Source organism: Temnothorax curvispinosus, unplaced genomic scaffold, assembly GCF_003070985.1.
Source record: "Temnothorax curvispinosus isolate PA1 unplaced genomic scaffold, ASM307098v1 QBEX01000525.1, whole genome shotgun sequence".
NCBI classification, from domain to species: domain Eukaryota; kingdom Metazoa; phylum Arthropoda; class Insecta; order Hymenoptera; family Formicidae; genus Temnothorax; species Temnothorax curvispinosus.
This window is the reverse complement of record NW_020210305.1, coordinates 1974388-2001399: the sequence shown is the minus strand read 5'-3', so window position 1 is coordinate 2001399 and position 27012 is coordinate 1974388. Positions and strand designations below refer to the sequence as shown.

The 27012-nt window shown below is 37.4% G+C and overlaps 1 protein-coding gene across 2 annotated transcripts in view; it reads right to left on the bottom strand.

The window, feature by feature from the left end:
* LOC112455306 (protein rhomboid) overlaps window positions 1-27012 on the bottom strand; it is a 361741-nt gene that overhangs the window by 94778 nt on the left and 239951 nt on the right. For both annotated transcript variants that reach the window (XM_025017130.1, XM_025017138.1), the window contains exon 6: window positions 8086-8203. In XM_025017130.1, coding sequence (XP_024872898.1) covers window positions 8086-8203 — 118 coding nt within the window. The remainder of the gene's footprint in view (window positions 1-8085; window positions 8204-27012) is intronic.

Sequence of the window (27012 nt, the reverse complement as noted above, 5' to 3'; positions counted from 1 at the left end):
GAAATATTTTCTATATTTTACATCGAATGAAAAATTCAAAGTTGCTTTAAATATTCACCGTATAAAAGATGATAGTCAATGAATCCGTGGAATGTCTGGAATTTGCGAACGCGTTGGGCAATCTACGATTGGGCGTGTCCAGCTGTATATTCAAGAGCAAGGTAGTCATTTAGAATGCTGCTCTTAAAGACGAGAGGATAATTGGATCAACGACTGTTTTTATATCAAATCTTTCGGCATAAAAAAAGAACTAATCCAAACAAAATGAGAAGTTGGGCGCATCTTTGTACGAGCCTCTTCGCTGTTAAAAAGTTCCGAATCCATTCCTGGGAAGTATATCTCGCAACAAGAGACAATCCCGTACATATATGTAACAGTCGTGCAATCGAGAAAATAAACGCGCGCGGGTCGCGCGAAGAAGAAAAGCGGACGGAAATTCACGCGGAACCCGAGGAACAACTTTCCTTTTGCTACACCGCGCGACAAAACAAATACACATTTATTCGCGGAAACTCTCGAATGTCTGGTGGATAGGGGCGAGACAGAACAACGATGGGTGTCCACCCCTCGCCAAGAGAAGGTAGAAGAAGATAAGACAAAATGGAAGTTCTTCTCCCTTACAATCGACCTTCCCCCTTACAATGTACGTTCTCCCTTACATTCTAAATACATAAACGCCTTGCGCCTTCAGCCTCGCACTCGCCGTCGACGTGGATGCGCATTCAGAAGGAGCGACCACCAAGATGTGCAGGGTCACCGCCGAAGATATGCAAAACAAGGGTTTGAAAGGGGAACGTCTACCAATGCAAATTCCTCATGCAAATGCCAAACAAATATTACACTTGAGAAAATTAAACGAACTAGATAACTTAGAAATATAAATTTGGGAACATAATTTTAAAAAATAAAACAGTAAAGCGTATAAACGAAATGTCATACATAAATTTTACTCCAATCTGCTCGAAGCTATATCTGTGAGAAGCGCCGCAGAAGACTCTGAAAGACGACTGAGGAAGTTTCAGAAAAGAGAGAGACTCACCCGCGCAAGGAAAGAGACGTCAACTGAAGCTATGGACCACCTTGGATCTACACGAGACGACGCGCGAGCGTCGCGACGCCAGGACCATACATCACCGACGGCCGAGATAAAAGTTCGCGCCGTGCTCATTGCCGCGAAATATGGTGGTAAGCGAACAGAGTAGAAACGAACAACGGTAGTTATCGCGTAAACAATATATTTTCTATGTGCGCATAGTTGTAAAACTGCAGTACATCCTCAAGAACGAATCTAGTCAAAATAGGATCTGATTTTGATTCGCAACACTAATTAAAAGTGAATCCATAAATGCCTAGTAATTTTACAAAAATACGTCTTTGGACTTAATATTGTGAACTGAAGAACGAAAATATCTTTTTATCGGTAAAAATATCTCCAAATGCAATATACACAATTTTTCTATTAATTCAAAACAAACTTGAATTTTTGCTAGAGTCTGTTAGCTATATTTTTTCCTTTATACACAGGTTGTATTCTCACGTTTCAATTTTTAAAGGTGCACGTAAACAAATAATAAAAGCACTGTCGATTACAATAGGCGGTGTGATGAAAACGTGAATAAGTCATTAATTGGTTTTACAAAGGGCTACAAAAGCAAACAACAAGCGAGAAACGAATGATGAAAGGAAGAGTTTGCCACGGGATACAAAAGTGATATCTAATAATGGAGAGAATATAATCAGCATTAATTAGTGAAGTAGCTGTCTATTATTGATTTGTGCTTAAGCTTTCTTGAAAAGAAGATTCCAATTAGTAAAGGGAAATGGCATTCCGCGTGGACGATGACAGCGCAAAATAAAAAAATTATTCACATGTTAATAATTCGATGCAACTATGATTGCAATAGCTTTCTATAAATTGCGTTATGTAACCGGTTCCCGCGTATTCTAACCCTTATGCAAATCTAACGTTCTGGATTAATCACTGAAAAGTAATTTTACGAAGTAGATGAGTCAACCGTGAAGTTATTTGCTTCCTGCATTTATTCGAAAAAGAGCACATTTCCAAGATTTTGTAAAAACGCGGATCTATATTTCAAAAATAAAAAGAATAGTTTGTTCCTACATAAAAAATATAATTAAAATTTTATTTTGTGGTTGCTATTCTTCAATTTCATGTTTTCAGTAGTAATTATTTATTTTAAAATTTAGTAACTGAAATTGGATTAGTTTCAAAATTAGATTAGTTTTAAAATTATGTTAATTAAATTAAAAATTACATCTCTTATCTACTAGTTGTTAATTATTTCTATTATTCAAATCCAAATGTACCAAAATGCTTTAATATTTGACTATACAATAACGTGCTTTGTAGACCACAGAGAGGTAAAATTTTTCTGCGAAATGTTCTTTAATTGATTTACAAATATCGTCGCTTCTCTCTTTATCTATATTACTTTCCACTTTTACTATCTCTGGAATCTCTCGCAAGTCATCATTGGGCGACCGACCGAGCGGAAAATTAATAGCTGATTTTATTTCGATGATGTTGTAGTGTGAAAAATAGTATACTCACGGAAATTATGATACGTCGCACATAAGTATATAATCGTTCGGCTCGTTTGTAACGTGGGATAACTCGTGTTTAACCCTAGAATCCATGACTGGGGTCGATTTCGACCCCAGGCGAACTTTGAACTACGCTCCTGAGCTAGCGAGTGACATTATCGACTCAGGACCTGAACCATAATTCATTTCAACTTTCTAAAAGTAGGGTTATGTCGGGCGCAGCGTTAGTTGTTCGCTAGCAGTGAAGTAGCACAGTCGTAAAGCGGGCGTGGGGTCGATATCGACCCCAGTCGTGACTTGCCGTTTGAGTTTCGTCACGGTAAGCTAATTTTATTTTTTCGCTAGAATCAATATATATCATGTATTATTACGTAATCTGAGCATAAATAGTCATAAATATTATTTAAGACGAAATATCACACAATTTAGTCGGTAAAAATCCCGTTGCCTAAGAAGATTGACATTTCGCAGAAAATGGCTGGGCGATATAATGTTTCATTTTTTTCATATTTTTTACTATTTTGTATCAAATAAAAATGAAATAATACTTAAAATACAATTTTTTATGGTTTTTTCATCGACTTTTTCCGTATTTCAACTTTGCGAATTTCTTCATCTTTATAGTCCCAAATAAATATACTTTTTGAACAGAACATAGCGATGACAATTTTTTTCTAATAGTCTAATGTGTCCTCTTTAAAACCCCGTTTGAAATTTTAAAATCGGTTGATTACAAAAAAAGATACAAATTTTTGTTTAAAAAAAGAGGTTTTTGCTGATTTTCTGCGTTTTTCAGTCTTTAAATGGATTTTTCACTAACTAAACTTGAGTAAAATTAAATTTACCGTATACCATTCTCTTCGTTATTAAAAAACGAAGAAATTCATGTAGGTTTAAAGGCCCTTTATTTCTGTAGGACCGGTTTTACGATCAAATAAAGCGTGGGGTCGATATTGCCCCCAGTCATGGATTAGAAGGTCAAAAAAATGTATCATGGATTCTAGGGTTAAATCGTCGCTTGTAATCTACGCAAGAAGCCGGAATGTATTACCAACGCATGCATACATATACGTATACCGCTTGGACAAGTTACACCTATATGTACATTACTATCGACCAGTTTTCATAGTATTTGCTAGAAAATTAGAAAATTATCGCAATTTTAAAGAGAAAGAATAAAACATAAGCTTTATATTGCATAGAAATTAGCGTGTATCATGAAATTGATCTTTTTCAAATTCGATTTTAATAGAACCAGATTCCGGATCACGATAAACTAAAGGCGAAACTGTACAAATGAGCCATAAACAACAAATCTTCAATATGTCGCTCAAATTCACCTGGTAAAGAGAAAACGTAGAAAGCATCTAATGAAAAAGATGTAAAGTACTAATGTGTAATAATGCTATATCAAATAGTATAAAATAAAACGTACAATCGCGAATTATGTTTCAAAAGTCCACGCACATTCACGTCGCTGGCCAATACGTATAGGTACGTGCGCACCATCGCGAGTGACGCGAGCTTTTACGGGTACGCGCGAGGCGGAAGTCAGGTGGGAAGATCGCGTACGAGCGATAAATTATAATTAGAATCGAGCCGAATGTGACAATCTCTAGTGTGCGTGAATCATGTAATTCATGTATTAACCCAGTCGCTAATGAGTATTAACCGTGAGCCGTTTAAAATTACAGCTTCTCGTCCCCCTCCTGTACACATCGCGGCGGACGAGATAGCGAGGCGGACGCTTTATCCCGCGTGCCGGTATACGGCGCAACCATCCGGTAGCAGTGCGTGGTTCGACGCTTCCGGGATCGCTTTCCACGCTGCACTTACGATACTTGCAGATTTAATTAGCGCAGAATTCCTTGACAAATAAACTACAGTCGCAGCTGATGTACGCGTACCATGCATATAGATAAAGTCATTCGATGTTATTTGCATTTTTTATTTAATTTTATACGTTGAAATAATAATAATCTGATATAAGTATAAAGGAATTTCGAATGAAGTTAATAGACGCATCCTGTAATCGCGCGTGTCATAAATTGGAATTTCATTATTACGTCGCGATCTAATTAATATTTATTACGTCTTTAATTCGTCCTGAAAAGGCGAGATGTTTAGCATTATTATACCGTCGTGGATTCCCGTAACATCATTGAACTTCACTATTACTTTATGCGTGTATATATAGTTGCGGAGAATAAATTATCTTAAGTTATCTAAAATTACGAATTTTCCTTGATTGCAATTTCCAACGACAAAGCATGCGTCTCGTTCGCGGCAATCCGGGTATATCACCAGCATCAATGCTTACGACACGAAATACCTGGGAATTTAATTAACGAAAAATGCTTTGACTGGCGAATCACAAAGTTCATAGCGAACTGCGAGCAAACGAAAGGAATGATTTTTCCTCCCTGACTTCGTGCAATATGACAGGATAGCTCGCAAAAGCGAGACTTCAAAGAAATTAATAAAAAAAGAGCGCCTAAAAACAGGTAACATATTTAAAAATTATATAAATATCTCCATATCTAAACAAACTCAATTTACTCATTGGCAATGTCGCGAAGTCTTCTTTTTCTCTTTGTTCTTAATTCATTTGCATTTTGCTTACTGCGAGTTAAAATCCAATTTTAGCCTCCGGATGAAATTACGAATGCGCAACCTTTTAACAGAGCTAAAAAGAAGCGCGATACTTGCGATTTAATTAAAATTAAATCATAAAATATGACGACTGAGCAGTAGCAATTAAGTACCCTTTTAGAGGACTTACTGATACCAATTTACTCTTTCACGTCGTACGTCGCGAACACTTATACCACACCCCAGGACGCGCATCTTATCCCGGTGGTCGCACATGTCACTTCCGCGATCGCAGTTTACACCGTGGAGGTACTTGGAGATTTAATTAACGAGCGCACTTCGATCGCGAGTATTCGCGCACCGAGCAATCAAACCAGATACGCTTGCGCTCCGATCACGCGCGATCGATGTATCAAGAAACGATGAGCGATTAAGAAAAATAGACCGCGCGCCGGCTGAAACCCGACTTAATTAGTCTGTAGCTTTAATTCATGAGTAACTGATCGCGCTCGTCGTTCGTTACAATTTTGCAATTTCCAATATTAAATATCTTTTATAGTTAGCATATTTTTCATAAATTATTTATAAATATATAAACTTCTCTTCATTTTCGTTAGTTACAAAAGACATTCAATTTCTCTTTATTTTAATTAAAGATAAATAGAGTTTCAAATTTGTATTTTTTTAATATAATATAATATAATATAACGTAATTAAAAAAATTAGCTCGACAGTCGTCATAAAACCCATTCGTCAGCATTATATACACGATTCAGCTTGTGTGTTTTTTTTTTTAATTCTAAATCATGCCCTGTGAAAATTACACAAGGCAATACGAAAAAATTTTTTATTGTATTTTTTTCTCTCGCATTTCACTCGTCCAACTCGGCATTAGTTACGGTCGAGTTAATTTTATTATTATAACGACGAATATATTGCTGACCACGAACATACGCGAGTTAGAGCGCGTAATTCCGGCCCGAGATATTAATAATGGTATTGTGAGCTTCAGATCTGAATTTCGAGAACGCTGTCCGTGCGTTCGCGGTCAACGTCGCGCGCTGCAGTCCACGCGTAAATTATGCACAAACCGTGATCATTAAAAATTTATTAAACACGGTTGCACGTTCTCGATGCTCAAAGGAACATTGTCATGCGACTTTGCAAGTCCCGCACTAGTCGCTCATTATAGAAGACAATTACGTTGTCTTCCCGTTCGTTCCGCTAAGACGGATGACAAGACAAAAAAAAGGATGGAGGAACGGTGATATTGCGTGTCATAAAAAAGCTGTCGTGTTGCATTCGTAATTTGCGTAAATTATCGCATATTTTATCATACGCACTGATAAGAAAAAGATCGAGAATAGGGGATGTCGAAGAGTGATAAATCGGTGCACGCTCTAAACATTCGAAGCTCACAGTTATCGAGCTCGTCGTAATAAAATTGCGCAACGAGTTTCGAAGCGTATCGAGCTCATTTAAAAATACAAACGCTTCATTTCCCATGCTGCCGAAACGCTCAATATAAACGTTTCTATAATACAGTTTTCATTAAAATTTTACCGTGCGCCAGGTCATAATATGAGAGTGGAGTAATTATGTGTATTCATTATATTCCTGATGGCCTGCAGAATCTAACAAAAATAATTTAGAGGAGAGATTCGCACGTGAGTGCGCTTTTATTATAATGACCCGATATACGTGTGCGCGCGTACCGGCCGTCCTTTGATGCTACCGCGTATCTCTATTAAATCAATATTTATAACAGCACACCATCGGACGCCCAAGCTATGACATAATAACCTGTCGCAATTTTAATTAGCATTATTGCGCATCAAGATGTTCGCCCGTATCGGAGAGCGCTTTTAACGAGGGTGGCTTACGAGTATCGAATTACTTTACGGAAGATTAAAATCGCCGCCTAACGAGGTCGGTCGGCAGAATAAATCTGTCCCGAAGATCTTCACGCCGCGCGTGTCACAAGGGGAAAAAAAGAGAGAAAAAGAGGGTGAAAGAATGATCATTAGTACGCGCGGGGACGAAAAAAAAACAAGAAACAGATAAGACGGTCTCAAAACGGATATTAGTCAGGGGATCAAAGGGAAAAGGTAATGTGCGTAAATATCTGGCGCGTTCATTACAGACGAGAGACGATTATTTCACTTATTCATCTAGGCGAAAATGTAGAAAATAATGGGGAACGACGACGCGCACGGCGAGCGTGCGTGCATGACTCTTTTACAGGCGCGGTTAACTCTTTGACCACAAAGAATATTAGACTGCTCCCTCCGGGCAAACTGTAATCTTTGAACATGTAATACGATATCGTAAACGTATGTACGTACATAAGAAATGAGAATCTACGCTGGAACGTTAGAGAAATGAAGATTGTCGCAATTAATGCACACCAAGCAATTAAAAGCGTAGGTAATATACAAATGAGAAAAGAAGGTTCGCAAAATTGCGAAAGTAACGTAAAGATTCGCGTGAATGCTATATAAATCTCGTCACGTACGTATTTTTAATTAAAATGCTCGCTATATCTGCAAAGCAGACGTAAGTACAACATACAGAAATTTGCAGGCTAAACGGAAAGTAGGTATCTCTAAGCTCGTTATAAATTATAAACTTCAGTATCCGAAACCTCAGCAACTATAACAGACGTGGCAGCAACAAATTATCCAAAAACTAATGAAAGGCTAAAGGTAAAAAAAAATGGCACGTATTAATAAACGCGATTAATAAGCGATTAATAATTGTAGTAGTCGTCGTTTAAATTTGTGCGCATAAATAATCTCGTAAAAAATTGTATTATAATCACGATCGAGAACGTGAGGATCGAAGAGCAAAAAGCATGCAGATAAGCACGCGTATTATCCGGCGTATGCCGCGTGCTCGTTACGAGGTAGGATAACTCGATCTACTCACCTCCACGAGGGTGATGAGGATGATGAAGAGAGGTGGTGGGCAGCATGTGTAGTGATCGGCGTAGTACTTTCGGTCCCGCTCCTCCGTGAGGAATTCATCGCCGATCATGCGGACCATCCTGAAAGCACAAATATATATAATTTGAACACAACGTTCAATGATATTTACACGTATTAAATAAATTGTAAAACGTAAAAATAAAAATATACATATTCTAGTATGCGTGTTTCTCTCTCAATATGTAACAAGATCTTTTTAGTAGAATAAATCAGCCGTTCTCTAATTCGAATTATTGAAACAGTTTCGATCAATTTTGTATTTATTATAGTAATATAAATATAATAACACGCGTATCAGAGAATGGTAGCTATACTTGTGTGTAAATGTGTGCTGATTTTATTCACATTACTGCGAGAAACATCCGCCAAATGTAATATGTAATTTCCCATTAATTACCTCATTGCAGTATACGGTATAAGAATATCGTGCGTACTATAAACTTGTAATTACGTATTAACAAACAGATAATGTTTAGCCGAAATCCCGAAGGAGTTAAATGTGTTTTTCAAGATAAAATTTATAATAGCATTTTATGTTATATTTCCGTGGCGGTGTGTGCTAATACAAACGCGATCGAATATTTCCAATTAAACTTGGCCATAGTATTTCATTTTGGAAAAGCTCAACACGGAAAAAATAGCCCGCACCGCATGCAATCGAATCTTTTGAGCCAAACTTCGCGGAACGACTTCGTTTGCGTGCGTTGGGCACTAAAAAATAAAACAAAAATAACAAATCCATGAATTGAATGTAAACGCGATCATTCTCGCAAAGTAATCTATATATTTACCTAAAACGCTCGGCCGGCATTTATCTAAATAATTTTTACTCCTCTGAAAAGTTTTTTAATTGAACGATTGCAGTAGTCGTGTATTTTACCATACTGCACGAAATATAAGTAATCTGAAAAAATCCGGCCGCTCTATTGTCTATAATTAAAAATCAGGCAATTTACTCGAGAAAATTTGTTCAGCAAATAAATTCAAAATTGCGATCACAAAATAATTATCCACATTCAAAAATACTTTCATTAATTCAGATTATTCTATTGTTCCATCGATTGGTAATAACCCGATACAATAGTGCGGAACGAACAAAAGTTATACGTTGTCGTTTTGGAAAGCGTCTTTTCATTGATAACAACGCCGGCTAACTCGTAGCGTTATTGTTGCTACAATTTCATGTTGCAGATACGAGAAGCTCGGAGTTCGATGCGCACGTAATCGGTGGTAAACGCTCCGTTACAATAACGAGCTATATTCAGATAATCAGACAAAAACAAATTTTTCCCGACTTTTAAAACACTCGTCATCAGATGTGGCATTCGCAATCAGCCAATCAACTAAAATTGATAACGTAATCGAGTTTAATTAATGAGAATATAATTGGATAGAGGTTTGAACAAAGCTATTTCTAGAACGGGCAGGTGAAAAGTATAAACGCGGAAAACTTGATTGCGCGTACAAACAAACAAACATTACGAAGAAAAAGCATGTAATCGTGTTTAAAAGTCATGTAGATGAAACAAACGTTAAAGGGAAAATTTACGTAGTTTGCAATTTACTTCTGAAGATTAATTTTCTGTGAGAATGGATATTTAATAATATTATTTAATATATTGCTTACTATATTGCAATATTAATTATAAATAATATAATTAATTATAAATTATAAGTTGGTGTGTCCATAATTTTCTTTAATTTTATTTTTAAAAATCACGTAATTTTCCCCTTAAAAAACTTTAATGATAAAATTCGACCGTCAGATTCGTATGATTCCAAAGCCGAGATTGAAGGTAAGATATCATTTAGACGATTGCGCAGAAATTGAAGAAACACTCTGTTGCGCACAAGACTCCGTAACTTGTCGTTAGAAGAATAATACGTAGATCTTCCAGGGAGTATTTTGAATCTAATCGCCGGCCTTCTGTAGCAATTTTAGTCCTACGGGGCGCCTCGTTAATCGTCGCCAAAGGTAGCGAAATAATGAGGAATTAACTTCGGCGAACCTCCTTCGCCGGTCGATTCCCGAAGAAAAGAAAAACACTTTTGCGAACAATTACGCGCAAACTCCTTGCTATCTATAGCCTTCATTATCCTGGAGTATTCTTTTCCCCTCATTTACGACTTTCATTACGAATGAACGCTTGGCGGAAACATCGTCGAAAAATCTTTCTAAGGAATGGCGATAAGTGCCGTTGAGACTCTTCGCATACAAATGTTAGTTATTCTTCGATAGTTGCTCCAATTCTCAATATTTTTTCATAGAGCCATCAAATCACTTTGGATTTAATATATGCGCAGAACGTCTTACATGTAAAAAACTGCATAAATCATTGTGCAAAATGATCGCACGATTTTAATGAATAGATATATATGTATATCACAGAACATTATTTTCGAATTGCTGTAATTGTGATAATTACAAGTTGTCAATGTTGCACAATATTCGAAAATCGAAACAAACTTCTTTAAAACAGATTTACGCTTCTCATTTTTTCCGTTTTTTCTCCGATCGATGACGACGGAGCGGATAAAACAATGCACGAGACGAGGCCGTCGGTAAAGCATATACAAACGACACCGATAAATCGACTACGCTGATCGCGGGTCGTGGAAAAAATCCGATATCACGTACGAGGGTGGTAGTAAAAAACAGGATCTAAATTCGGACGTGGCGCAAAGGGAGGATGGCCCGACGAGGATCCGGGAGGAAGGCGGTGGCGCGGCGTAAGCGCCCTTATACCTGGCTCCTCTCCGCGATGCTATCTCTCCCGTTACGTAGGAGCGTAGAATAATTACGAAGAAATATTGGCCCGTAACTCAGTCCACTATCCATAATATCTGCAACGTTTATGGCGCCAGGGAGATAAACCATCCCTCGTCTCCCGCTATCTGGTAGCGCGTGCGCCACCGCCGCGACCGCACCACCACAGTTTCAGGTTCGTTTCCCGGTTGATTTCGAGATGCACGTGCAGATGGTGAATACTTGTGCACGTTGAGTACTTACAGCACATGCACTTACGTGACGGCCGGAGTACCGTGATCGGATTGATCAGCGGATTAGTCCGAGGCACGAGCGTTCGTGACATTTTGCGAGAGAACGCGTTAGAATAAAAAATCATTCAACGCAAATTTAAATTTGTTAAGGTAAACATATAACTACAAATCACAGCTTTACGAGTTTCAGTTTGTCTCTATTAGCATAAAATTGCCATAAATTTCCAACGAATTTCCAATGTATTATAGCTACATAAACAATATAATTCAATTTATCTAACAATACAAAAGTATTGCATATATGTCTGCGCTTGAATGTGTCTATAAAGTAAAATTAACGGATATTTTTACATTTTGTATTTAATCTGATATTTTCATATAAGGTTTAATGTTATAACAATGAGTGATATGTAACATTACAATATAGATTTTTCATTTTTTCATAATCATAACATGTAACATTCAATTCTTTTTCAATATCAAGCCGCAGTTATGTTATTTATTCAAGAAGATTTATCTTTCAATTTGTAATGTAATTTAAGCAAAGAAAAACTTCGCCTTGTTATATCGGTTTTATTTTGCAAATTTCCACTTATCGATTTTATTGCAACATTGATAAAACATTAATATATCCCACGGCAGTTGTAAAATGTCATGGATATAAATTATCAACGCTGTGAAAAAGTAAGCATAAAATACATAAAACATCGGACACATATGTTTACATCATCATATTATTCAAGCTCTAGTAAACATTCATTGCAAACAGTTCCAACTAATGGAAATCTGTGCTTGTAATGAGCATTTTATTTTCATATAATCGCAATGACATCCGCGCCAATTAAAAAGCATCAGCGCGGAAACCTATTCTGCGTGACACGCGCATCATGAGATTCATGAGGTATATGTATCGCATCCTGCCTCTCTTGTGAAGAAAAATGTGTATGTGCGTGTGCGTGTGTGTAATATATAAAAATATATACATATGTATGTATATAATGAGTTATATCTTTATACCTCGGTGCACACACATTAGTCTCTTATGCTAATGGAAATATGTTATCGAACCATTATGTAATTTATTGCTTATAATTGCGTTTAAGAAGAATACGTTCGAACAAATCTCCTTTTATAATAATTCCATGCAAATCCAATGACAACGACATTCGTGATGATAAAGCGTTAAACTTGCGCTAACTTCTTTTACTCTTCACGCAAATTAAATCTTTTTAAACTGAAAGTTAAGTTTAAAGTACGACAAAAGAAGATGTAAAAAGAAAAAATTTTCTCATTCTAAATAAAGAATAAGTAATAGATAATAAATAACATTGCGGAGATATTATAATCATATTTGTAGAAACATTTATTTTATTCCGATGTTTGAAAAAAACTTTTATTGATATTTAATTAAATTTAATTTTTCGAGACATATATATATATACATTAAATAAGCAACGAGTGGCATCTTCCGTCAACATAAAAAAGACAGAGAAAAAAAAATCGGAAACTTTCCTTCTAATGTAAAAGCCTGGCATAGCTGACGGTTCGCGCCTTAAACGCATATTTAATTGCTGGTATGCCGCGCGAGACATTACGTAGATCGCACGAGCGAATTCCAATTAGCGATATGACTGATATACCAGGGTTCAAGGAAACGAGTCGAGAAAGGGGTCGTCTGCGTATGAAACATCGACTCGAAGTACAGGTGGTTAAGCGCACGCTCGACGCCTGCTGCTTGTAGGTTGAAAGAGAAAAAAAGAGAAAGAAGCGTAGAGGTAGAAGAATGAAAGGAAGAGAGAGTGAAAGACCGAAATATACATTCGAGAGGAAGAGAGAGAAAGCCGTTTCAAGGATACTGATTAATTGCACTAGCGGGGTGTATCGAGGCTCGTCTGTTAGCCTACAGAATTACAAACGAACTGCGTCGAATTGATTGAATGCACCGAAGTGTATCGAGGCGAACCGAGTATTTCGGGGGAAAAAACCCGGTGACCGCGTGTAACGAAGACCTATTACGTGTTTATATGGAGCCAGTGTTCGATTTTGATGTTTTAATTACGGATGATCGCGACAAAAAAAAGCGAAGAAACAATCGGAAATCCACGATCAAGTGAATAATTTACTCGTGCTCAAAGAAAGAGACCCATCTATTTTATCCGGAGTAATTAGTGCGCACGGTTAAGAATAAGTCGGCGCGTTCAAGCCCGCTAAAAATTGCCAGTTATGGAAATTGCAGCGAGGAAGCAGCGCTATCTTTATCAAGAAGTTCCGCCGAGTTGTTGGCCGCCCAAGTTCCAGTATGAATTTTATACGCTCCTTGAATTTTCAGGGTCTAATAAATGTGATTAAGGCATCCTAAAGATCTCGACGAGCTACTACCCGCCCGATCCAATAATTACTGTGTAAGAACAAGTAGAAACAAAATTAATTATGAAATTATTATGGAGTTATAAAGCAAAGAGGAGACATGGTGTACTTTAATTTTCCAAACTCGAAATTAAACCTACAAACGCTTCATAAGCTTCGTAACCTAACCTGCATCTTTAGAATTAAAAGAGAAACCTTTCCCTCCCTTTTGTGTTCCCTCTTATTTATCGCACAAAAATCATTTCTGGTTTTATTAAAATAGCGAATTACAGAGTGGTCAAAATTATATCCATCAAATACGTTTAAATCCGCAATAAACTCTTAATTGTTCGCAAAATGCGTCTGATGTTAAATTTATATCCTGTTATTGTTATATGTATCATAACAATCCACAACAAAATCGTATTTTACTCGATTGCTTTCAACGAACAAAATAGATAAGCGATTTGCAGTTTGATTGGCACACAAGTTTCGCGAATCGAATTCAACAAAATATCTCTAACATAGTGTTCCACATCTCATCGTTGACGCGATGTACTTTTGAAGAATGAAACATTGTTCCGCCATCCGCGTTATCCGCATACTGACATGATGAATATTCATAGATCGTAACGCATCCATTTGTCACTTCTTTTAAAGAGTTTTCCCGGTATACCACTTTCGTAATGTAATGTTTCTCGAATACGTTTACTCTGTGATGGGAAAGAGGGGACACACTGCCAGAAAATTCAATGCATCTCTTTAGTCTATCAACTCGATAAAATGCTTACATAAATACCAGACGATTCTAAAATTGTTTTTGAACATGTTATTCTTACAAAAAAATAAAATAACTCCGTTTATTCAATAATATTATTACAATTCTTAACCGCTTATTTACATATCGTTTGTTATTACATGTCTATGCATATCTTTTTATTTATAGCTATAACTAGATAGATATATGTTAAAAATTACAGATTTATCTCGGAAACAATATCTCTATTCGGGTCGCACGTGTCGTGGCGGTTGAGCGGCCCTAGAGGAACGTAGAAAAGTGACTTTTCCCATTTCTCAGCGTCAGCGCGGCATCTCTGTCCGCTGGCAGCTTCGAAGACGGAAGGCAGAAAACGGTTACGACGACGACGGCGAGGCTGTCCCAGGAGCTTCGCGAGCGCAGCTCGCTTGCTCACATCCGCACGCATGTGTGTGTCGTGTACGTGTGTGTATATATATATATGTGTAATTTTATTGTTTCTGCAACCATGACCATGGGGGAAGCGTAGCGGCGCGCGAGCAACGATATTATCAAATTGGTTTCGCGAGTTTTCCGTGAGGCGCCTCCGCAAAGTCGCCAGGACGGAGAAGTAAGAAATTGACCCACATCGGAACGGCTAAAGTAAGAGGTAACGACCTTAACTATCTCGCCGAACTATCGCCTCTAATTACTAAACGGACAAGGAGCGATGTATCCCGCTGCTCTTTTAAGTGATCGCGAAACTTCAGGCGCTTTCTTTGCGCCATGCATGCGAGTGCTGTCAATTTTTAAAATTATATATTTATCGGATAATTTTATTATGGGAAAATATCGATTATGTTGTAACTAATTGTAATTACTAATCGTTTAAAAAGTTACAGTTAAAATGCATTAAACAATTAACATTAATTCTCTTTTATGATGCATGTATTGTATTATACAAAATTTTCAGTTAATGCAACGCATCACAGATGATTCGCGCGTAAGCCAAGGAACATCCCTCGAGATCCGCGCGCTCCACTTTGAGAAACACCAATTTAAAGCATTACACGAGGCTGTGCGGGGTTCCGCGAATATGTCTTGTCACTCTTGTCAAAATAGTTTAAAGCCCGACCGAAAGTTAGGGGCGCAGCCTGGCAAAAGGACGATCTATCGCCACTACTGGACATCGCGTGCTTCTCGCTGCGTTGCTGTCGTGTCAATATCGCTTTAATCTTACTGCGGGGGTAATATCACGCAAAGTCACGAAGTCGAATCAAATGAATTCTTTAGAAGTTCATTTCATAAGTTATTACAACTCCGGAAGTTGAGAGCGCGCGATGAGTCGACGCGAACTTTTAAAAACTTCGCGTGCGCTCGCCGAATTTTTTTCCGAGTTTCTTTGGGCGCGCTTTAGTTAATCCGGAAGCATACCTCTCCGATAACAAAATCACATTGCCGATACTATATGTCATATATAAAGAACATGTATCTGAAATATCAGCATCTTTTAATTTATAGAGCAGAATTACGCAAAACTGTGTGTTACGTCTGCGTTAAATTTTGTTGTAAAAATCGATCGTTTAGAAGGTCGTAATAATAAATCGCAATAAAAGCCATCAAATAATAATTTTCGTGCTAGTGTAAAAAATAATAAGTTTTCTCACACAAGATTTTGGAATATTTTTGTTTCTATTAGAGATAATGTTATAAAGGGATCATTAAAATCGTACGTGCTGCGTATAAAAGTATCTATATGTGTTGCGAAAACAAATAAACTCGGAGCGCGTAAAACGCGCGAGTAAATAATCCCGGCGTGATATCAACCTGCTATGTCGCGCATATTGCTGCGGCAAGATTAAAATGCTATTTATCGCACGCGCGCAGCAATACAAACAAAATTACAAATGCGAGTAAAGCGCGAATAAATAATTTCCTATGTGACTTCCTCTTTTCGGTGCATATCGTGCTTTTCCCGGCGCATAGCATCGCGCAATATATCGCGCGTATTCCACGTTATTATCCGATGTAAAACGAGGAAGTATTTCTTGGAACAACTTGATATCCGGAAAGATTGGATCAAGTGGGTTCGGTTAAGCTCGTTCCTTTGTAAAAATCGTTCAAGCGTATCCTTTCGGACGCGTATACGAGCCTCATTCTCCGCTTATTCTATGCTGTCCTCTAGCGCGAGAGAAAGATTCTCAGAGATAAAAATCCATGAGCGTCATGAAAACTCGCAGAAAATCATATAATTTTTCGATGAACGAAAAGAAGATTAAATTAAAATCTCTCAGTAATGTCATGTAAAAAAATCTATATTAAATTATCAATTTAAATTTTATTTTTTACAAACAATATGCATAAGACTTTTTTCTATGCAACAAATAAACGCTATATTTATAAAATACTTGCTATCACTATCAAATAAAAAACATTGTTATAACATAAAAAATGATCTATTTGGTTGCTTGTCCTCAAAATAAGCAAAAATCCTGACGATGAGCATATGTTCCTCTCGAGAAAAATCCTGTCGACATTGATGTAAACGATCAACGATCAAAAGCGAGGAAGGGAATCGAGTTCTCGGTCGATCGTGCACGCTCGCGTGCAGCTGCAGATTGGGTATCTCGTACTGACAGAATAGAATAGAATATGGAAGGCGTCTAACGCGCGCGGCGAGCCGTGCACGCGGATATCCATCGCGGCGTGCATGTAAAGCGCATAAAAGCCGATCAGAGTGAAGCGGTACGAGGCTCGTATCCGCCGCGTTATACATGTTCGTTTAATGCTTCGCGACGCGCGTCGAATCCGGAAAGAGTCCGCGTGATTGCGAGCGAAAATGTGGCTCGATAGACTTCATTCTTGACTCACTTACCCAATTGATAGATCCGGAACAAGAATTGGATATCTCCATTTCGAGCGTGTTTATTACTGTTATTATTATTTACTTATTTATAGAAAAAAAAAACGATATTACTGATACAATCCGCACGTATCTAATCTTCAATTTTATTCGTAAAGAAACACAACAAGATGAAAGATTCGACAAAATTAAAGAAACAAAATCAAATAAAATGTAAAATAAAATTAGATGTTATATGATATAATATTATCGTCCAATAAAGATTAATCCTCCAAATTACAATTAGATTTTCAATTAATGCGCGTTTCCCATACAAGCAGATACGTTAGTTACGTCGCCGCGGGGAGAATTTAATCCGTTATCGGATTTCCAGGTCTCCAGTCACCAGCGGTCACTATGATCATACAGGTAACCAGTCCGTCAGTGGCAAACAGGGAAGACGATGCGAGGAGACGGAGGAAGAGCGGAGGGTGAATACGACACTCTCAGATCACACATGGATAGAGAGGGAGTGCTACGCCACACGTGACCGAGGAGGCATGAAATTGCACTCAGGTCGCGGCATATTAGATTATTAGGAATCCACGCGAGAGCATCCGCCGACGACGTCGTCCCGAGCCAGTATCCTCCCGTGGGAGTGCGGGGTAAATTTCGCGATAAATCAAACGGCGGCGACGGCGGAGCCACGACGGTTTCATGCCCGCTGGGGCAACGGGGAATTTTCGTCCAAGCAACTGTAAAGTCGCAGAGCGCGATAGCGTTCTAATTGGGAGATAAATTCGAGGAAATAAGGTCTAGTTTCAAATATTAGTAATAGAATACTGAAGGAATTGCATTACTTCTAAGAGAGGAAACAAGAGAAGATAAATGGAGAAGAAAAAGCTTCGAGTCTAAGAGCAAAGCGTTTATATTAGAACAAGAAAAAAATAATCGCTTCACAAATCGCTAAGAAATCACTTCTTCAAAAATTTTGCCCTTTCTTGTAAATATCCTGTTTTAAACATAAGTCCAAAACATAAATTTTTATGATTTATATAAATATTTATACAATATGATATGAATATCTTATCAGTTTAATTCAGCAACAATTTTTAAGATTAAAGAAAATTTTGCGCATTTATAATAGATAGCGTAATGGAAAGCTTAATATATCGTGCATCGAGTTATATTTTTACCCTCCCTTCTGCTGTGTTTATCGTATTCGTCCGGAAATCCGTACAAATTGCTGTTGCAAAAAGCCACCTAAAACCGCAGTTTTCGTCTAAAACCGAACTACATCACCGAATTTATTAAACTGACAAACGATGGAAACCCTCAACGAGAGAAAAAGTTTCGAAGTCATCGAGAAACATTACAAAAGAGACAGAAGAAAGGAACTAGCGACGGTCTTTGACAAGAGGACAACGAGGACGAAGACAAGCTCCCTCCCCAGGGTATCGGCGGGGAAGGGACCTTCCTCAGAGGAGGAAATTGACTTCTGGCAGGTAAGGACGCGTGCTCGGACTACAAACATTGTCGCCTGTGCTCTCGTCGCTGTCGGCCGCCGATGGTCGGCGCACGTCGAGCCATAAGCTCGTAAACGTACTTCGCTTCGTGGAGCTGCTCGTAAAAAAGCTCACTACATACGACACCGCTCTTTCCGTCTGTCCTTTTCTCCTCGGCGTCACGTTTTCGCTCCTCCTCCGTCTCCCTCTTCTTCCTCGTGCCTGCGAGCACTCTCCCGACTAAATCCTGCTGGTATCTACCTGCCTAATCTCGCCGAATCCATTCTAACCCCGTCGCGAACAGAAATCGTTTCCTTGCACAATAGTGAGGTTAAGCGGAGAGAGAACGCGTGTGTGGATGGATAGATAAATAGAATGATAAGGTAATATGGACATGGATATGGCAACGACTTCAAAGAATAGTGGTGTAGATCGCTAAGTAAGCATGTACATAGCTGTCTAGGAAAGTGGATCTTATTGTTAGTGTGAGAATAATAATCTCGTTCTTCGAAAATCGACTACGATCAACAGATTTCGACAGCATCGCATATATATGTATCTCAAAGTATCATTATCTACTTTATCCGATCGAGAGAAAATTAATGTACGAACAAATTGAGAATATCAATAAAATTGCAAAGAAAAAATAAAATGCTGCACATTATAATTAGTAAAACGTATATAATCATTAGCAAATTAACAGAAATACATATTATTTAATTAATTCAATAAATTTGTAGATGTCTACAAAAAGATAAAGATTTAAATGGGACTTATGATCGAGTACGTTATTTATCTTCAACAGCTTAATAAACATTTTAATTTTCAATTAAATACGAACTAAAGAATTCTCGCAATTCCGCCGGTAATTAAACGGTAATATCTTTTAAAATTCGATACGAATTAGCAAGCAAAAAATTGGAAAAAATTGAAAATAAATAGTTCTAACGCATTGTCGGGAAATAATTGCCGAACATTTACGTGAAAAATCAACGACAAACGAAGAGAACCGCGAAGAGAGATAAGCGGAGAGATAAAACTTGTTAGATTTTACACGCCGATTGATGAGACAGAAAAAAATAAACATCGAGAAAAATACTAGTATTTTACGAGTTGAGTGCAATCGGGTTTTCCGCCGACGTATTTATACAAACGAGAATAACGCGACGAATTAGAAAATCGAACGAAACGAACAGAGGGACTGCAAGTTCTGAATAACGAAAAATAAACAATAAAAAATGAATAGATTGTACTGCTCGACTGTTTTATCCGTTATTTGCTTTATGTGAACTTCATTGCAAATCAAATTATCGTAAATTGAAAATGACGGATTAAATTCGCGGCAGAAATAATGAAGCGATGTCCACAGAGTATCGAGATGCATTGTTAGACGTAGATAATATTTTATCGATTGATAGCACTCAAATGAAAAAAAAGTCAGAATTGAGCTCCGACCTCGTTTCTTCTCCGTTGACGTTGTCATGTTCGTGTCTTATGTAAACGCGGCTTGCTTTATTTCGAAGAATATCCCTTCGCAATCGATTGAATCTTCGATACGTGATCCGAAAGTAAAACGATGCGGATGAAAGATATTCGTTGCTATAGATATTGATGAATCTCGATATTCGCAGAAGATAGACATACCCCATTTTTACGCGGTTAAGACACTGGTTTTTCCATCGGGCTATTTACCGCGAGTTTGGGGGAAAATAAATTGAAGATAAATAAATAGAGATACCCGAGACATTTGTTGGCCAGCCAGTGAGCAAGTATTTCGCGTCGAACACTGGGAGCGGGTACCGAGCGTTAAACGAGAATTAATTAGCGCTCGCTCGGCCCGATACTTCACTCGTAACGCTAAACTCGTAGAACCTGGCGAGCCAACAACTGCCTGGCAACTTTTCGAAACTATCTTGCCGCTACAAAGATCAAAGGACCAAGCGCGCGTCCGAGGAATTCAAGGATCAGTAGTATATACGCGCGCGCGTATCAGTGGGGACCGGCTCGTTGCATTGCGTTCATAACAACGAGTGCATCACAACTGCGCCCGTTAACTTATAATACTTAGATCAATATTTCAGAAAGATTGAAATTTTGCCATCGATTACTTACGATATTTTGTATGGTAAAGTGTATTCGTATAAAGATCAGTAGGAATTTAATAGCGGTGCCATCGAGACACGGATTATTCATAAACTAGGAAATTTTCGTTAATGGATGCAGTGATAAATTAATCGCAAAGAAGATTAAAGTCTACCTTAATTGAGCCGATATTGCCGAAATATCGACAATTATCGAACAGAACGTACAATATTTCAACTCATTTATAGATTCAAAATATACATTATAAATTGGATTAATTTAATTGGTAATTTCATTACGTTATTATCCTACATTTCTTTAACTCTTTCTCTTCGAGCTAAATCAATTTCTAGTTTCAAATTTAATCTCTTATCATTCCTTGGTGCATGAAATCAAAGGACCGATGTGTACTTCGGAACGAATGGCCTGTTACGAAAGACACGAGTATACGATCCATCCGACTAGCGATACATCGGGAAGAGCTCATCCGCTCTTGTAGAAAATAAGCCAAAACAGAGAGTGGGCGTAGAGAGAGATCGTTGAAATTCTCCGTGTTTTTCGCCGCTTCCGAGTGGTTCGGCTTTTCCCGGTAAATAGCGAAGGAAGAGCAGATCAAAGAACGCCCACTGTCGATCTCCTCTATCTTTCCGTTTCTTTGCCAATCTTACGTCCCTCTTATTCAATCTTCGGCATCCTCTTATCATCCTTATCCCACCCCTTCCCCCCACTGCTCCCATCCCGTCCAAATATCCCGATATTCAAATACTGTCTGGACATGGAATGCAGTCGAGTGTAGGAGGTCGCCTCCTGTAAGGAGAACGAAATCCCAAAGGATGCCTTTGAGCAATAGTTTCATTCATCCAATCACTTTTCGTTATTACGTATAAAAATTTACCGTGCATCGAAGAGAGAGAGAAAGAAAGAAAGAAAGAAAGAGAGAGAAAGAGAGAGAGAGAGAGGGGGGGGGAGAGAGGGGGAGGGAGGAAAAGAGGGAGGGAAGGAGGAGGAGAGAAAGAGAGAGAGAAAGAGAGAGAGAGAAAAAAGGAGAGATAAAGAACGTCAGCTGAAGATTGCAGATGAACGAATTGTGCTGGAAAAATTCCGTGATCCGCACTCGATTATGTGCTCGTCCATAGACGAATGGATTTCCTATGAGATTATTTCAATCGTACGAAGATTATATTTTCGAATTTTAGTTTTTTTTATGAAAATAAAGAAAGATAAGCCCTGAGATATTAAACGATGTAGAAATAACTTGTTTTATTTGTTACCATTACAACAAATAATATTACTCGACAATCGTAATAATAAACTAAAATCATTCAATTCCGAAAGAATAATCTATCGCAACCACATTTTTGTTAGTCACAAAAATAACTTTTATTTTCTAAGAGTATCGGACAAGTGAATACGATCTATATTTGTCAGACATCCGAAACGTCTAAGGGAATCATCGCATCATTTTGCCGTTACGCGTATCTTATACCGCCGTCATTCTTTTTCAGGCGGGAGGTTTCTTAAGAAAAGCACCGATATTGTGTTTTTTTTTACGTCAAAGAACTACGGAGGGCAGCGTGATGATCAGCCGCGAAGGAGAGAATCCGATTCTGCGGTCGTTCGCGGCGCTCGGATCATCTAGATCGGGGAAAACCAGCATGACCGGAGCGGTTAGACGGACATAAACCCAACCGATGATGTACGGCTCTATGGTAAACCACCCGCGCATTAAGTATACCTGCGTTCCATCCCTTGCCCACCTTCCAAAACCTCGCACCTTCAACCACCATGACGTCGACGCGCCCGACCTAATTATTCGCGCATGTTTATGTGCACGTCACGGACGTGGATATTATTATGTAGTTTTCGTTCTTGTCGAAGCTCTTCTTCTCGGATCACTTAGCAATTTCAAATTCAGAAGCTGTTTGTTTTTAGAAAAATATAGAATTTACCTTTCTACACACAAAACCAAAAGCTACAGAATACCTGCGAGTTACTGCAAGACAGAAATCGATATATTAGCTTCAGTCAACTGCATGTTTCGCAGTCAATTAAATAGGTCAGGATTTACTTGTATGCCAATTTCATGTTGTACGTCAATTAAATAGAATTTATTTGTTATTTAAAAGTTAGATAAATTAAGATGATCAATTAAACTGCGCGATTTTTTTTAGCCAGCAATGTGAATAAAATGTAGGTCAAATTCTTTTTAAGTTTTTAAAAAGTAAATTTTTAAATATTTTTAGATAATAAATGTAATAACGCGCGCGCGCGATAACTTTAGCATAGGATTTAAGGAATCAGTTTATAAGAAGATATATATAAGAGAAAATATATACACAAGGTTAATAACCGACAATTTCCTATCTAAGAATCGCTTCCTCTCGCATCATCCTCTCTCTCGTTGCTCATCGGGATGAGAATCTTAATAATCCGTGGCGAGAGGTTTAACCCCGTAAAATTTAATAACATTTGATCCGCAGCGCTCGTAAATTTTACAACGTCGTATAAAATACACTTCACTAAACCAAGGAAAAATGTCATTGAGTCCAAAAGTGATGTCTCGTTAAGGGCAAGAAGAATATTCGTAATATTTAGACATTTCCGAAGACAAATTTATGGTTATTCGCGATTATCCCATCGAATATAAGAGAAAATATCTGCACACTTTTAACATTATTGAATTCGAATTTCACTTCGATAATAAATGTAACTTGAACCTTAATTAACAAGATATTTTACTAGAAAAGTATCAAGACCAATGCTGTATTACTTTCTGATATAATAAAGTTCACCTTTGCAGGAAAATTAGATTTGTTATTCATTATTAAAATGTTTTTCCATAGCATACAGATCTAAAACTGTTAAAGTTTAATTTTATTATTTAAAAATTAATTAAATATTCGAAAGTATTTTAAACGTGTCACGCGAAAGATGCTTAATATGTATAAAACATATCCATGTATACATGCGGAGAAATATCAAAATCATCATGCTCTCGTCAAATACCTATGGAATAAGATATTAAAGAAAAAACACCGAACTGTATCAAGAGGACAATAGTTTGTTTTAACATAGTCATATAATTATGCAGGCTATATATATCTCTTTCAATGAGCTTTTATCGTTTTTATCGGAAATCTCTTTTATGCACGTACGCTCTAATTTCTCGTAATTTCCCTTCTTAAGTGTGATAGCGAATGGCTTTAATTCTCAACTTTACTCAAATCTAATACTTTAATGTAACCTGATAATGTTTACTAAGTAAGATGAAAATAAAAAAGTTTTAATTAAATAATAAAAATATTTCAATGCTTCAATCAGGTTTCAAATAATTTTAAATAAGAAATAATTGGTCTTTATAATTCTAAAACTATCTTTCGCAAAGTTACATTTATATTTATATTTTATCATTTTCGTCAACGAATCGGAGTGTTATTTAATTTTGTCTTGACTGTATAAATTTCGCGTAATAACGAATGTAAATAGAAAGAAATTATGCACAGATTCTCTTTCTATGTTATACGAAAAAAAGCTATAATAATTCCACATAAAATTATATCTATAAACTGTGAGCATGTGACACACAGTGCAATTAATCCAACGCGTCGAAATTTCCAAAATTACCGGCATGTCACGTCGCGAGATACATGGCGTGGGTGGCTAGGGCGCAGACCGAGAGAGTACTTCGTCGTTGAGGAACAATAGCTCGTTTGGGTTCGCGTAGTTATGCAACGTATGACGTATCGCCCAATATCCTTGGTACACGGCAGCGGAGAGCTGCCGTATGGTTCCTGCTTGCCTTCGGGACCCGCAACTCTCGGTCAGGCCGCCGTCCCGGCCTCTCCCGCGGAATCCTGAGAGACGTGCGTGTAAGTGGGCTGCGAGCGCGAAATTACGCGCGAGATGGTTAATTAATCCGGCAAATCTAGATGTGTGTGTTAACTCTAATCGCGTCTAATGCGCTTTAAGCACACACTTTCCGTAGAACGTAACAGTAAAGTTTCGAACAATCGCGTTGCTCGATTCGGCCGTCTGTAACCATAGAAGAATCGAACAACAACACGATTGGTCGAAACCTTACTGTTACGTTCTACGGAAAGTATGTGCGCCCTGCATGCTTTAACGTGAGCATCTTCAATCATTTTATTAGCACGATCTCGATCATGCGTACACGTTTCTTCATTCGCGATGCGTGAGAATATAACCTCGAAGTCACTGATGCGAATCAGTTCATGAACATACATGTTGTATGTGTCATTTGTAAACAATAACGCTAATAATTACTATATAATTAAGCAAAGAACCATGGCACGAAAATTACGTTTAGCGCACAAGTAAGCCTCAAACGCTCAGCACTCAAAAGGCTAAAGCTAAATCGTAGATGCTGCGAATATCGCAATTTGTAGTTAATTGCATATCCATGTACACGACAATTACAAACGGGCAATGCCAGTCATGTCAGTAGTGACTGCAGCTAGTGTTGCGCCAGTCAGACTTGATCGCGCGGTGTAACCCCACTTTGTGGTGAACGGCATCACTGATCCAACAGTGGTGAGAACGTATGGACTGAATGTCGCTATAACAATGAATGATGCTGCAGGTGACTAGACAAACGTCCGTCTTCAGATTTTAATCTAACACTAAATTATAACGACTTTACCTCACTATCTAAAGCATTATATATGGAAGTAAATATGTTAATACATAAATATGTTCATACATAAGTTTCTTTTTTAATCACACGAAAGGAAAAAAAAAGAAATAGAATTGATACAAGATATTTTGCTTTCCTATGCCAATTTCTCTTTACTTGTAAGATGTTCGAAAATATATGATTTCAAAGTAAGGAAGACACCCTACATAATACTTTTGTTACTGACAATGAGGATAGTATATCGAGATAACATGTGACCAAATATTAAGTAAGATAATGACAATTATACATTTTTTTTAACAACTGTCCAGTAAGAGAAAACTTATGTATTCACTCATAGATCGAGTTCACTCGTGGCACGTAGAAATTTGCATGATTCGCGATAACGAAGTGCCGAGGAGAGCTTGTTTGAGAGAACGTTAGAAGTGAATTTTAGAGAGCCGTAATCACCACTGGCTTTGCCAGTATAGCCTGGAATCGAATCGTGGATTACATTCGCGCTAAGTTATAATCCAGTTTCGCATTATTACCTTACCAAATATTCACTCCGTATGGATATGTGTCTGCTGTACAGACAAATGGTGATGCGAGGTTTATACGTTAAGGGCATCTTTTAATATTATATTAATGTATAAACTTTGAGATATGATTGCGATTGTGAATATATACCAATTTCCTATTGTTACCTTCGGAGAATTTTATTTCCTTTCGTTTTACCATTGACGCGAACTCGATGTTAAGAAATCTCAATATAAATCGAACGACAGATATATAGCTCTATAATATGGATCAATTTTAGCAAGACTGAGTAAAAAGGAAATGCACTTACATCGTTTTCGAGATAACTATTCATATTCCTTCTTTGCAATTATTGGTTATCGCCAATCATATTTTTAATTTACCAATCCTTCGCGTTTTTCTTGTATTTTTGTACTTAATGAATATGCAATTAGGAATATATTAACTATGAATGATGATATAAAACTAAGTGACGTGAAACGAATATAAATAGCAGGATCTCTTATGTACAATAATGTTAGGTTAGTCAATAGTTATTAACGCAAATTGTAGAACGGTTCTCTTAGCAAAGACTAAAGACTGAATTCATTTGCAAGATTAATGAAAGAGAGTACTGTCCTTGCCTGTGTATAGTATTGTATTATTTCACCTACACATACTACAGAAACGATGAATGCACGCGAATAACTTAGTCGTGACTCACAACTGACAGTGTACGTCAGTAGTAGAAACTTATAGATAGTCAGCCGATCGGTGTTTTTCAACAAGTCATATCCGATAGCAATAATGTCAAGGCAATAGAATACAACATATCAGTTCATTTGTAAAATATTTGTTTTAATTTTTTCTGTAACAACTGAAGGAATAAATAATATATTCAGATATTTCATAAAATTAAGTAATACAAAACATTTTACCATTATAATTAACATGTTAAATAAAAATTTGGACACAAAGTCTAACGATTGTTAGAAGAACTGTTCGCAATTTTTATAATATCTTATATATATCGCACATACATTTCGTTTGTAATATAATATTTCAAATCCATTGCCTCGACATTAAAATAAAAAAAAATAACTTACCGGCCGATGCGCAACAGCGGAGCTGTAGATAACACTGCGATGATCTGTAACGTAGAAATATTTTTATATTAAAGTAGCGTCCAAGATAATCCGTCTTGA